We start from the raw sequence: 14409 nt of genomic DNA on the forward strand, positions 1-14409 counted from the left end.
AAAANAAAAAAAAAACCAACCACAGTAATATAAAAATTATGATTGTTCTCGCTTCTCAATTCCTCAGTTACAATAGTAAATGGTGGACGTTGTCCACAAGTATGACAGAACTACTGACCAATTTGCTAGCTGTTATTGCAAATTCTAAGCGCCAAAAAGCACTTATGTAAAAATGATAGCATATAAATCATGGAAGTATAATGAATCAACTGCAGGAATTTTATACCTTCAATGTTTGCAGACTCAACAGTTAACTAAATTCATTTATATCTTCCTTCCCTCTCACTGCTACTATCATTTTAGTGTAAATTGATTGATCTTAAGAAGAGATAAAGTGGTGAGTTTAGTTTTATTAAATTACACAACAACGAATGTTAATACAAAATTTTCGTAATAGAAACAACAAACAATAGAATCAACAAAGATGGTAAATTAAAGCAGAGAAAGTACTGGTTGATTTCTTGAACATATCACACTGTCGCAAATCCATCCAACCACAAATGCATAATTCCTGTGATCCCACCCAGAGAGAAGGAAGTTCTGCAGTGGAAAATACAGTAACAAAATACAGCACCTTTCTTGATCGATAATCGATAGCGGAATAAACCATCAAATTCTATTCACCTAGCCGTTCGTCTTTTTTTGACCTTTCGTTTCAATTTATTTTTTCGAATTTTTTTCCGTGCCGCGTTAGTCGGATCCAAAACAGCTTCCTCCTGCAATTTTGAAATAAATTATAGAGGATGATGATAGATGGATTAGGCAAATCTATGTTAAGGTTAACGGATAATTCCTGTTTGAATGTACCAAACAAACGATGTTAGCAGTTTCAGAAGACAATAATAAAGGATTTATGACAACCTTTTGTTTTCGTTTCCTTCCTTCAAGTTTGGCGGCGAACAATTTATTGCACTCAGCAACCAGTTTTGTAAATTTTTCATCACCAATCCTTCCTTTTATTGTTTCCGCCACTTCTATTGCAATCTTTTGCAACACTTCAGTGCCTAGAATAGATAACGATTTAACTCATACATCCGATATAATGGTACCTTAGTCTAATATTTAAATATAAATGGCTCTGAACAAGAACAGGAATTTAGCAGCATAAGTTTTTTCTTTTTTTGATGAATTGATGATGGATTCAAAAGGTATACTTTGTGTTGATTTGCCTTGCATTTCACGATAGAGAGGAGGCAGTAATGATTGCACCACAATATCACTTCGGTTAGGATCAATTTTCAAAACAATAACTGCTGTCACTTTGAAAATATTGATCCTCTGCAACGTGGAATTATATAATTGAAAAAGTTGGTATATAAGTCCGTCAATGAATGAATAAATTCAATGGGGAAAAAGGTTAATAAAGGCCGAAATCAACAAGAAAAACCCTGAAAATACTTTCAAATTGGAAGGAAATACCACAGTACAAAAACAAAAGAATAGGTAAAAGAAGTGAATTACTCGAATAGTTTCAGCTGGCAGTTTGACCAACTCAAAATTACACAACACAGTTAGTCTGTGACAAAACCATCGAAGATCATCATCTGACTGCGTAACTACATCGAAAAGGTACACCAAGTTCTTTGCTGCCTGAAACGGAAATGTAAACAAGTTATCACACACCGCAACCGTTAATGGAAGCTAGCTGATGTTAGATAAATAATGAGTGGATTATTTAAATGAATAAACTTTCATGCTTTCAGATCCGACCTGTTCAGCTAATTCGCTGGTCAGTTTGTAAGTCTTCATTTGTGCTAATGTCCACTGCATGAACTCCCGAGCAGATGGATCGCTTCGTGATAACATATATTCTTTATTAAGAATGGAAAATAATGAGCCAAGAAATCGAGCTGCAGATAACTGAACAGTGGGCGATTTGCTACATCGTGCTAAAGGACCCATCTCTCCTAAAAAATAATTGGAGATAAATCTGGATTTAAAAGTTAAAACAAAAGTAGAATTCTGACGTACAAACATCCATAACAGTGAACAAAGAATGAATATAGTTTAGCTCAAGAGTGTTAAATGCACCTTTTACTTCCCTTAACATGACAAAAACTGAATTAAGATCAAACCTTAAAAACCTGAATTCGAACCCCTAATTCAGATTTCATTCTCTCTAATCTTAAATTTTCGTTCTCTTCCATACTTCTGACTACCACGCTCAAATCATGAACTCATTTAATAATATAACTAGCTAAATTCATGAATACATACTTAAAATAGTATCCAGTAATCCTTCTTCAGCAAATTGCGTCGTTTGGTTTTTATGTTCGCTCATCAACAAATTAAGACTATCAATGATGATACCAATACTTTCTTCAGCATATGAATATAGAATATCAGTATGAACAATTTTCGATAATGTAGATGATAACTCCCGGAGAGTATTTCCAAATTTCTCACCTCCTAGCTTGCTAAATATTACTAGTGTTTGTATGGCAATGCAAATGTATGCTTCCTGAAAATAATATATCTTGCGTATTAAAGCTTTCTGGGTCACTGTTTTTCAAATATACCGTTAATAACGAACAATTTTCAGTTATTTTCAGAGCAACTGTTTTGAATAAACTGACCTTTTTACTTTTCAGCCAATCTCTTGTTGCCAAATAGAGATCATTTCGCTTAGATTCTGATACAGATACCACTAATTTCTGCATGGCCAAAACAACCATCTGACGACATTCCGCACTTTCATCGTTCATTAGTCGAGCTGCTAGTTTTACAAACGCTAATAAAGCATAATCATCATTAATTTCCTGTAAGTAAACAATACTGTGCATGCAACTAAAGCTTTTCCGGAATATACTGTTAGAAAGTAATTCTGTTAAGTGACTTCACCAAGAATTACAACATATACGAAAAGACCGACTTTGAATGATTGATCAGCAATGATACTGCTATTTAATAACAAAGTTTGGTCAATGTCTAATCGATGTTAGATTAGCTCATTTTTAAAAATGCGAAAATAACAGACAAACCTTTGTAAGTTTCTCAAAAAATATGTTCAGCATTTCAAGTGCGGATCTTCTGCCGTCTTCATGTTGATAATCAATTTGTTCCAAGAAGAATTCAACATATTTCGATGGCTTTTTACACTGAGGATGGCCACTGACAAATAAGGCTATCACCTGAACGATATTCTCGGAAATGCTTTAGAAAAAAAAAAAAAAAAGGAATAGCGAGCGTTCGTCCATATCAATTTTCGATCATGTCCCAAAAAACCTTAGGAATTTACTGTATTTACAAATGACAGGAAGTTATTCTAAAGTGAATTTATTCCCCATTATAATAACTATTATGAGGTTACTTTCTTGGATTATCTTTACTGCTATCAGTATATCTTTATTTGACTCACACAAAGATTAGGACGTTCAATGATAAGTATACTTTCGTTAAACTAAATTGGTATTCCATTTACAGATGTCAGCTAAATTGTTTTTAATAAATTCTTCGTGTGAATAAATAGAACTGTTAAACTTGCAAATAAGCATACGAGAGGTTGCTTTAATAAACTGAAGTCAAGCTAGCACTGATGAGTAAAATGTGTGAATAATTAAGAACGAAATACTGTAAATGTACCGAGGAAGGTAATAAAAACTTATTCAAAGTGAAGCAATTCAAAGCAACACCACCCATACAAAGATGTGAAGCTTTGGATAATAACATAAAGTAATTTCTGATATCTTAATTTGAGATATAATTTCTCCCTCTAAAATCATTTAATTCTCATGTCTTTGTTCCGTAGCACCAGTATGGAGGGTAGAATCATAAATCATAAATCCACCATTCTCTTGAATCAGTGAGGACGTCTATGTAAACTTGGATCATAATAAATTTTGGGTATTTACAATGAATAATTGTTGCTCGTGCAAAATTAACCATGATTCAAACAAAGGCTGACCTGCCTACACTGCTCTCGAATATGCGAAATTTCTGATACAACAGCAGTTTCTGCGAGACATTGAATAATTTCGATGATCTAAACAAATTCATATTGACCTCCCAAATTAATTCAAGCATAATATAAACGATCAATGTTTTAACAGTTATTTTAAGAACTGCTACTTAGTACTAATGAAAATAATTACGAAAGATGAAATGTTTGCAAATTTTTAAGACAAATTTTTTGTTGGTTTTACGTGGCTAAATCAACTTCCTCACCTCATTATGCATTAATCTACTTTATCAACAAATTACTGGAAGATTGTAACTGCCTTATGAAACATATTCTCAACGATGCTAACCTTTGGATCCTGAAGTTTCCGGATGATGATTGCTTTGATAAGTGGAAATGCTACTGCCTGCTTCTGATTATCAACAATATCGGTCTCAACATATGTCAGCAGTAATTGCAAACGTTTTGATGCAAGCGCAAGAGAAGGAGCATCTTTTATTATTTGTGTAATAGCCTTCAAAAATTATTCCGAAACTCGAAAAAAGATTAAAATTTGAAAAAAGTCCAACTAAAGTTTCATAATAAGAAAACAAACGAATCTGCTTTCGACGTTTTCAGAAGGACAATAGCAGAAATTAAAAAGATTAATTCGTCATGGTTTTTTCTGAAGTTTTATGAAGTTGTTGTTAAACAACATGTATCCGTTAATCTTTAACTATAGAGAAAACGAATGCTGCATGAATTACGATGCTGAGAAAAACAAATCTACCTTGAACACCAGCTGAGAAACTTCCACAGACTTTCGGACATACTCTTGAGTGTTGCCAATCGCATCCGAAGTCGTATAATCAGCTAGTAAAATGAACAAACGATTCAAAAACTGGGTCATATTCGACCGCAGTGAAGGAAGAGGGAATCTGAGTAATATTAGGAAGCATCGCAGGGCATTCACAAGGATCTAAATTAATTGAACATAAATATTAAAAATCAACGTAATTCCATAACTTTAAATGACTAACAAAAGAATCTTACCTTTACGAATTCTAACTACAATCCACAAATATTAATTTCATATATTATTCAATATTTAATAACTGGTTCAAAATATCGCAATAATCCCTGTGTTCCAATCAGGAGATGGAAAGTCACGAGCAAAAGAAAAAATTGCACAGAATATAAAATATAACACTATCTGGATCAACCACTATGAAACAATAGGATGCTAATGAATTCGTAACAATTAAGCCTTACCTTATCATATTTCAGCTTTAGACACTGTAAAATAATATCAACAAATGGATCCAATCGTGCAACATCTTCCGTGGATTCTACATTAAAAGTCTTCTTTTTCAACACCAAATGTAGCTCCGAGAGGCCAAATTCGACAAAAATGTGCATTCTACTCTTCATGGACACTTTAACAATCATTCCCACACTGAAATTATCTAAATATGACTCTTAATGTCAGGAAACATTATTGTATTAAGGAAAGGAAGAAACTACAGTAAAATATTATATACAACAGCAAATTTAATTTCAATTTTCAATTAAACATTGATTAGAAGTGCTTTATGTTCCTGAAGAAATTAACTCCCTTGCTTTTCGTTTCTCTACCAATGTTTTAATGCCGAAATAGTGAAGCCTTTATTAAACCCGTAAAATTACAAGGGTTATAACTAGCTTTTAAATATTTCTATCAAAAAAGTGACAAAATCTACTTAAATATGAGAACTTTACAACTTTCGTTGCTAACATTGCTAATACTTTGGTACTAAATGTAAAAAGTGATTTTCGATATTTAAAGATGCTTTTTTTAATATCAAAATAAATAACCGATTAGGTTCTTTTTCTAAAACCAAACAACTTTCTGGACGTTTTCCTTCACTTGTTTGTTGCGCATTTAGTTGAACAGTGTCTTCGGTCTTTTTTAAAACTTCTATTATTTGATCATTTAGAAGTTGATATGCAAATATCAGCGCAACTTCAGGCTCGATTCCTTCATTGGTCGATATTCCAAGTGAATACTGCCGCAACAAACGACTTACCTTTCGCACTGTTTTTGCATCTGGTGCAGATTCTACAATCTAAAATATGAACAAATAATTAAATAACGAGAAGGATGTAAACATACACATCGTTTAACAAAGAATTGAGAAAGCGTAATAGACTACCTTTCTTTTATATATATATATAAAGAAAGAGGCCACAATACATCAGTGACTGCAGTATTACAACCAAATACGGATGGTTTTTATAAATAGAATAACATTTGAGAATTTGAAAATCTAAAGGAGAAACTGAAGGAACCTTTTTCAACACTACTAAAACACTGCCAAGACACTGAGAGCTTATATATCGACCAAGTAATCTGTACGTCTCATATGTTCGTTGTATCTTCGCTTCCGGTACATCTTTGGTAATGCCAGATACAGTCTTTTCTTCAGCTACACTACCAAATAAATCCATTGTACACACCTACAGTCAACTGATAGTTTGCTTAAGCTGAAGTTCTAGTTTTAGCCAAATTCAAATATAAAAATTTTGAACATCCAGAAAATCTTCCATATATTTCACTACTTTAAAGAAATTTTATCAAAACGTAACCATCAATATTTTCATACTTTTCCTTTTCAGAAAATTTTCGAATGAAATACTTACATCAACGATATCCATTAAACACGAGTCTAGGTCACCAGCACAAAGTTGCTCTTCCATTGCTGACAATAACTTATGCACATAGAAAATCATCACATGAAGCTAAAAAGAGTATGAGTTTTCCCCAATTCAATAAAAATTCGTTTTTACTTTAAAAAAAACGATGACTTTTCACAACGGCGAGGATACAAATTCATTGTTTCCATTACCCAATATATATTTCAGATTAAAGATTTAAGTTTCTGTGAATCTCTGAGTCAATATGAAAAGTGAGGGAGGAGATAAGTTATTCATCTATCCCGATAACAGAGGATGAACCAAAGTTAAAACTCAAATATTACGTCTCAAAATGTTCGACAGTTGCGCAAAAGAATGCAAACAACAAACATTGCTTTAAGATATGTAATCACATGGAGTAGATGGATGGATGAAACTATCGCATCTGTAGATTCAAGCCAGGTTGTAGATTTAGGTAAATCCTAAGATATAATCTTATTCAAAATGTCTGTAGATGCAACAGTAAAAATTGTACATGACCCATTCAATGTACTGTCAGTAGCAATAATAATACTACTGACAACACAGTGAATGAATCATATACGGCAATTACAATACAAGCCATTGATGTTATGTTATTTTATCAACTCTCAAGTCCTATAACATATGGTTAAAATGTCGAAAGAAAAAGGGCGAAGAAATTCCTCGTATATTTAATAGGCGCAGAGTTGTGGTGATAAAAACTATTTATACCTGATATCCTTTTTTCATAGTTTGCTTCATTTCTCGTATTATGAAACGAACATATTTGGGACCCAAAATTTTAGCAATTTCGATAACAGTCTTACCAGCTGCTTCCCGTACATTAGTTGATCGTGACATCAACAAAGAGCAGATTTTGATTACAACACTGTAAAAACAATAAAATTTTTGCATCAAAGAAATCTAGAAAAAGAAATCATCTTCCAATCAAAATCTAGTCTATTATATAAAAAGTTTAAAAATTCAAGGTAAATGATATACTATATGGAGAGAATACACAGCCATCTTGTCTCGACTATTTAAGTAGAAAAAAGAAAAAAGAGCTGTAGAACTAGCATGAATTAAACATGCGAATTACCCAGGTAAATTACAGTCCATGATTTTTTGCGGCATTTTTTGAAGCAATTTGACGGTAGCCAACGCAACAGGAGCCCTCTGTATGTCGTCATCTTCTTTGTAATATTTTCCAGACTGGGCTTTTCGATGAGACACTAAGTCCTATAAGCACCAACTCTATCTGTTTAACAGTTTACTTGAAATGAGATAAGCCAAAAGGTGTGAAATGAAGCTAAGAACTTGGTTACTTTTAAAATTACAACCTCCCGTATGAGGTTTATACAGCCAAGAATGGTTGCGAAATTTCTAAATTTGAAAAAAAAAGATTTATTCCGCCTTTTCTATCCATAAATTAAAAGTTTCATAGTAACAATGTGAAAACTATTGGTAGAACTGACTGAAGGAAATGCGAAAAGCTGGAAAAATCTCAATTTCAAACAATAAATTTTTTCAGAATTTGTTAATAGAAGGCAATCAGACTATTCTTTTCTGCCTTCTCCAATCCTTCTAGTTTTTTTCTACCCTGATCGCCTTAGTTCATCAACTTCGCATGCCATGTTGTCTAGATGGATGCATTAATTATCGTGTGTTATTTAAAAGCATAATGAAAAATTGCTTACTTTGCCGGTGGCACAGTCTTTCAGTCGTGGTATCAAATACCCGACAACTTTCTGATGTATTGTTGAAGTGTTCTCTTTTAATGTACCACTAGCATCCAGTTCGGCTGTGATCTCATCAGTCCGAGCTTCTATCCAATCTTCAGGTTTATCACTTGCTTCAGTTTCTATCTCATCATTCGTTTTCTCCGCTTTATAACAGGTTCATGTTGTTCCCCTTCGGAAACATCAAAATGAAAAGCGTCCACGAGCGCAACAATAACCCTGAAATCCCGCAGCTCTTCGACCGAGACAAATAAATAACCCTGACAAATAAATAATCCTGAAATTACGCAGCTCTTTCAAGCAATTCTAGTGCTTCATTTTTAGTCATTATCTGAAAAGCAAGAATCAGCCAAATTTTTGCATTAATTAATCCATCAAAAGTTAACTGGGATACAACGTCTCAAAAGCATAAACTGAAATGGAAAAAAAAAGACTCGAAGTTTTTATTAAACTTTAAAATCCGATCATTGACAACCCAACAAAATTAGAACTCTAATTAAACCTGAAAACGAAATTTCCTAGGAAGAAAGATCTATCTTACGGTATGGTAATTATCGGGAGAGAACAAACATGCGATAATATTCTCACAAGCCTACTTTCAGTTGAAAATTACCACCTATTTCCCATTGCAAAATAAATTTTTAAAACAACTACATTATTCAAAGTTAAATTGAAAAGATAGTCATTCAAAAAAGGATTTAAAAACTAACCTTATAATTGCTTTGTGATTGACATTAACACTTTCTTTTCTCAAACGCTTCATATAAAAATCCAACATGGGAAAGTACCTGGAAAATGGATTAACAGTATATTTGGTGACAACAGCTAGTACATTCCCAGTGGTTGGGCCAAAATCTTCCTAAGTTGCATGACTCTCGTGGTTCTGAATTATGGGTCGAGAATGGAAATTTGAAAAATTCTAATGTTTGTCCTTCAGAATTGTCACCATACTATTCCGAAAGAGATGGAGAATTAAGCTTATAATGAAAAAAAAAAGAACTACAGGCAATAGGAATAAATAGTTACAAATTTCTTTTAACTTACTTTTTCCACGGCGCACCACGCATTATTTGTGTAAAAAGTGCCAGTGCAGCGTCACTAAGCGCCGACGTACTACTGGACAAATGCATCACGTAAGGTTGTAAAAGAGGTAACATAAAACGAAGCAAAACTCCATTCGGAATGCGAATCTATAATGTAATGGACATTTTTGGAGGACAAATTACGCTTTATAAAATTATTACGACGAACGTGAAATTTCTAAATTCCGTGCACATTCAATATAAATAACAACTACTAACTTCCTCTGATTGCAGGCTTTGAGCAAGTTTGTAAAATGCACGTTGTCGTCGGTGAATTTGCATATGAGTAACGTTCTCGAAAAAGTCCAAATCAACTTCTACAGTATTCCTGAGTGATTCAAGATAACGAAGCTGCCTGTGTGTCGGAAAACATGTAACCATCGAAACCAAAAGATTCACAAAATCGTGGCGTATTATCTGAAATTTTAGCAGATTTATCAATAACCATTTATACAGATAAGTATAAGTATTTCAAAATTAAACTTTCTCCTTCATATCAATAAAATTTACATTAAATATCAATAAGAGGGAAATTAGAAAATACCTCTTTTGGATCATGTAAGCCTTTCAAAATAAGAGGTAACATGTGAGAATCAACTCCATCCTGTTTTCCATGCTCATTTATACTACGTCTTCCGAAGTATTCAATAATACTGTGAAAATTTTTCGTTGCCGCTGAACGCAATGAAATATCGTTTACCTGCACCAAATATAAAAACAACATCAAACTCTTCGCCAAATACAACTTCTTTTTTAAAAAATTGAACAAACCTTTGCAGAAAATTAAATATATCAACGATGTTTTTGCATTAAACTTTTAACTTCAGATATTTACAAAATATCCCTTTTAAAGAAAAAATTGAAGGTACCTGAACAATAACATAATAATCGTTATGCAGTAGTAAATAAAGTAATACTGGCTCAATTACTTCGTCTGTTGTTAAAGCCTGGAAGTTTCAAAATGAGAAGAGAAACAAAAAGGACTTCTAATCACTCTGGACAATCACTGCATTGAGAAAGAAATTTCAAAATTAAAAATCATTTCAACTAATAGAGAGGTACAAACCTTGAGCAAATTTTGATAGGCGTCGTGTCGTTTATCATAATCCGGCTCATCAATTCTTCTTCCATCCCATGCATCTAGACTTGCCACATAACTTATTAATTCCGCTTTCCTTTTATTGTCTTCCCTCAGCTTCATTGCTATGGCTTCTTCAATTTTTTGCAAGCTCTCACGATGCGAACGCTCCTTTAGTAAAGATTGCACATTTATCAGATTGCTGAAAAGTTTCTGCATTTGAAGATCTAAGAATTCCGTTATTAATATAGTTCTATGTTCAATATTATGGTAGTATAAGAAGTGGTATCACGACTGTGACTATACACAGCAGATGATCAAGTGCAGGAGTACATTATAGAAATTTTTCATGCTACAGATAGCCTGAGCGGTGTCGTTCGGACATTTAGGAAACAAGTCTTGCAATGGTATCAGCATAATGCTTTTTTAAAATAAAGTAACTACACTTCGAAATTATGAATATTCAATATTAGGAACTGTATTGTTGGCATCACGCAAATTTGCTTAAAAAGTTAATAATTCATCTGAAATTTACAATTTACAAGAAAATTCTAGCTGAAGTTATAGACAGTTACTTCAAAAACTGGGTCACATCTGTTGCTGCTGTAACCATCCGTAAGACAGTTTGAAGCGAACATTGAACAGCATCATCGGAACGAACAATTCCAGATTCCAAAAATGTTAGCAAAATTGAAACATATCGTCTAATCATTTCTTCATCTTCGATAAATTCGCTTATCCTAAAATATAGACCACATTTCAGGAACTACAACATCTTCCAAAGTTGTTACTTTAAATTTCTAATTTGCAATAAAAATCGTCATAACAAATTAGTGAAAAAAATTACACGCTTTAAAAAATTGAAATTATTAAATCAGAAGGCTGCCAACCTATTCAAGATTTCCAAATGTTTCGTATTAAGCTTACGATTTTCACCTTGCTGAGGTAAGGAGTCAAAAATAAATGCTAAAACTTTCGGCAATTCAGAAAGAATCATAGAAGTTCCACTATTTAAACCTGAAAGAATATTATATGCAAAGTCAAAGAATAACGGATTATTACACAGCGTAATAGAGACAACAAAAAAAGTGCAGAATACGACAAACACGAGCCTAAATTTAACCTGAATTTGTGGAATCTTTCTTTACGATATTAATTTTGAAGTGGTTTCTTTGCTAGATTTAAAAGAAAACTTCAGTCATATTACTATGAACACAAAAAATTCTACCCCAGACACATACAATGTTATGTAATATGGTAAATAAGATTTGATTTGCTGTCAATGCTTTACTCTGTATCAAGGATAACGGACATCGATACATCCACAAGGCAAATTGGACATTTGATGTTCACGGAGGAATTGTATGGAAGTAAGTTCCAATTACCAGGAATTTTCGGAAGTTCAATTAGATTAATATCCGCCACTGGATCAGGCATAACCTCGTCTGCCAAAGTAAGCAAACTGAGTAAACCATCAATGATTTTCTCTTTCACCAACTTGCTAACACTTTTCGATATGAGCATGTTGCACAAGATTGAAAGCACTGAATGTGTCACGGCACCACTGACTGGTGGGACTTGGAGACGTAAAAGATAGAACAATCTGGAAAGTATTGAATTTTTAAACTTCCTGCAATCATTTACTAAAAACTAAGAATATCTAGCGAACTAGTTCAAAACAAGTACACTAAGTATATCTTAAGTACATGTAAAGTACCATGGCACAACTCAATCAATTTAAAAACAAAAAAATTGCTTCAAAAAGATGAAGAACAAGCAAATACTTACTTCGGGATAAGGGTCCATGAAAGAAATAGTCGCAGAAGATTAAATGGAACCTTCGGAGAACTGTCATCATGATACGTGCATTGTGGAACAACAATATACACCAAAAACGCATTGATCTCATCAGCTTCAAGCATGCGATTTTGACATGTATAGAAAACCTAAAATTATAAGAGAAATTTCAAGTTGCAAAATGTAACAAGCTATTAACATTAACAACTTTCAGCACCTTTTGCACCCTTTACAAAGTTTACTCGCGCCTGAGAAATGTAAACTTATCCTTCTAGCCCACATCATATCAAGATTTCTGAAAGCATTAACCGCATCAGTACATTTTATTTCATTTATTGAATACCGAATCATCACTGGTAAATGAAATATAAGCAGATCAAATCAATTTCACTCCATTTAAACAAAATATTTAATTCCTAAAATATGCTTTCTAAGCCAATAAACAAATTCAAGATAGGAAAAGAGTGCCCTACTCCTCCGCCCGACATTCCTTCCATATACAGGAATTTTTACTAATTCTTCTCTTTCCCGAATCCCCTGACAGTCAACAAATCCAATTAACCGAATCTCTTTAACTTCATCAGCATAATACAGTAGTTAGATCAATCAATTTCTAAAGCAATCCAAATTCCATTTCGATGTCCACACGAACAAATCCCCATATAACTCGAGGAATTTTTTTCGAGGCAGCACAAGAAAGATTACAATATAAATTGTGCTTTGATGATATCCCTATTTCCTGGTTTCTTTGATAGTAAAAACCTTCAAAGTTATTGCTACGTACTAAATTCATTACCATTTGGACTACTAATTATTTCAAACTACCTAATACAAATCTTACACCTAATATTATAACCCATTCCTTGTTTTAAACCAAAAACTGTGAGAAACTCATCCGATATACAATTTCGAATCTAATTATTATGCTTAAAAAATATTTTTAAAAGTAACGAAGCAAGCAATCAACAGAGACGAAGTATGAAATCCAAACTAACTTCTTTGAAAGCATTACAAGCAAGTCGACGCAATTCCTTAAGTCGCTTCAAGAGATACGGTTGAACCAGAACCAAATTCTGCATCGCCAAACGTGAAAGTAAGGCTGCAGCCAAGCAAACACGAAATAACAATCGTCTTTGGACATCTGTTAGCACTGGTGAAAGTACGGTTGCTATGAGTGAGATGCTCCGAAATGACCTAAAATTGGAAATTTAACTGATCAACAAATAATTCTATTCTAACGGATAAAATCAGAAAGATTCCTGTTAGCAACGACTACTTTACTTTATATATTAAACAAGGCAATTAATGAATTATACAAGAATATCTCAAACAAATATTTCCGAGATATAATATTTTCCTTTTTTTTCGAGTTCCGAGAAATATAATTTCCCATTCATTTAATGCATAAAGTTTGTAGAATGAGTTATTTCATTAGCCATGTAGAGCATTTATCATTTCAAGCATTCCAAAACTGAATTATTTCATTCTTTCTTTTTTTGTTAGCTTAATTTTTCTGTTAGAATAATCGGAAGGATAGAAAAATACTGGTGAAATATTAATATACGTATTTTGAGAAGCACATATCAATTGCTCATTTCGAGAAAAAGAATATCAAATTTCACTTGATCTTTGGTCTGCTATCTTGAACATCCTTATTTCTTCCAACAACAAAACTACTACTTCTTTATAGAGTTTATAGTCCCTTTTTTTTGCTCTCATTAAATTGTTTTACTTCTAAATACTAAAATATTTCATTTTCTGAAATAAGGGGAAAGTGATTAGTAGCGATGCAATAAATGCTATCAGAGTTCTAGATTTATTCTAAAATTCGTCCAACTTTTAATTACCATATTCCTCAACTTCCATTGTTCTGCAAGCAGAATACATTCTATTTCAGTGTTTTTCGCTCATCAATCATCAAATCGGATTTTTCCACTTCGTTAACATATGAACAAATGAACGAAGCAATTTTCCATTTAATGATTAAAATATTTCATTTTTTAAGATGCTCTAGTAAAAGCTTCAATTCTTACTGTATCTACGATAAAAATAAAATATTCATATCCACTGATAAGACGGATTGATTTCAATTTTTTGTAAAATAATTCTGATTAAAATGGCTACATTTCATTCCTATATATA

General features: G+C 32.8%; 1 protein-coding gene across 1 annotated transcript; it reads right to left on the reverse strand.

Annotated features, from left to right (window-relative positions):
• Positions 1 to 335: 335 nt before the first annotated feature.
• Positions 336 to 14133, reverse strand: LOAG_02781 (hypothetical protein; the record flags this gene model as incomplete). Its single annotated transcript, XM_003138318.2, has 31 exons — positions 336 to 716; positions 862 to 1004; positions 1155 to 1278; positions 1462 to 1590; positions 1711 to 1907; positions 2218 to 2461; positions 2577 to 2759; positions 2982 to 3131; positions 3905 to 3982; positions 4248 to 4412; positions 4668 to 4856; positions 5150 to 5333; positions 5732 to 5982; positions 6206 to 6373; positions 6557 to 6655; positions 7304 to 7460; positions 7671 to 7810; positions 8269 to 8456; positions 8529 to 8587; positions 9021 to 9098; positions 9355 to 9500; positions 9612 to 9809; positions 9937 to 10092; positions 10262 to 10339; positions 10459 to 10672; positions 11046 to 11210; positions 11361 to 11487; positions 11856 to 12073; positions 12259 to 12416; positions 13263 to 13435; positions 14115 to 14133. The coding sequence occupies 31 exons, from the start codon at positions 14131 to 14133 to the stop codon at positions 621 to 623; spliced, it is 4674 nt and encodes a 1557-aa protein (XP_003138366.1). The 3' UTR covers positions 336 to 620.
• Positions 14134 to 14409: the final 276 nt, after the last annotated feature.

Source organism: Loa loa (assembly GCF_000183805.2).
Source record: "Loa loa unplaced genomic scaffold supercont3.301, whole genome shotgun sequence".
NCBI classification, from domain to species: domain Eukaryota; kingdom Metazoa; phylum Nematoda; class Chromadorea; order Rhabditida; family Onchocercidae; genus Loa; species Loa loa.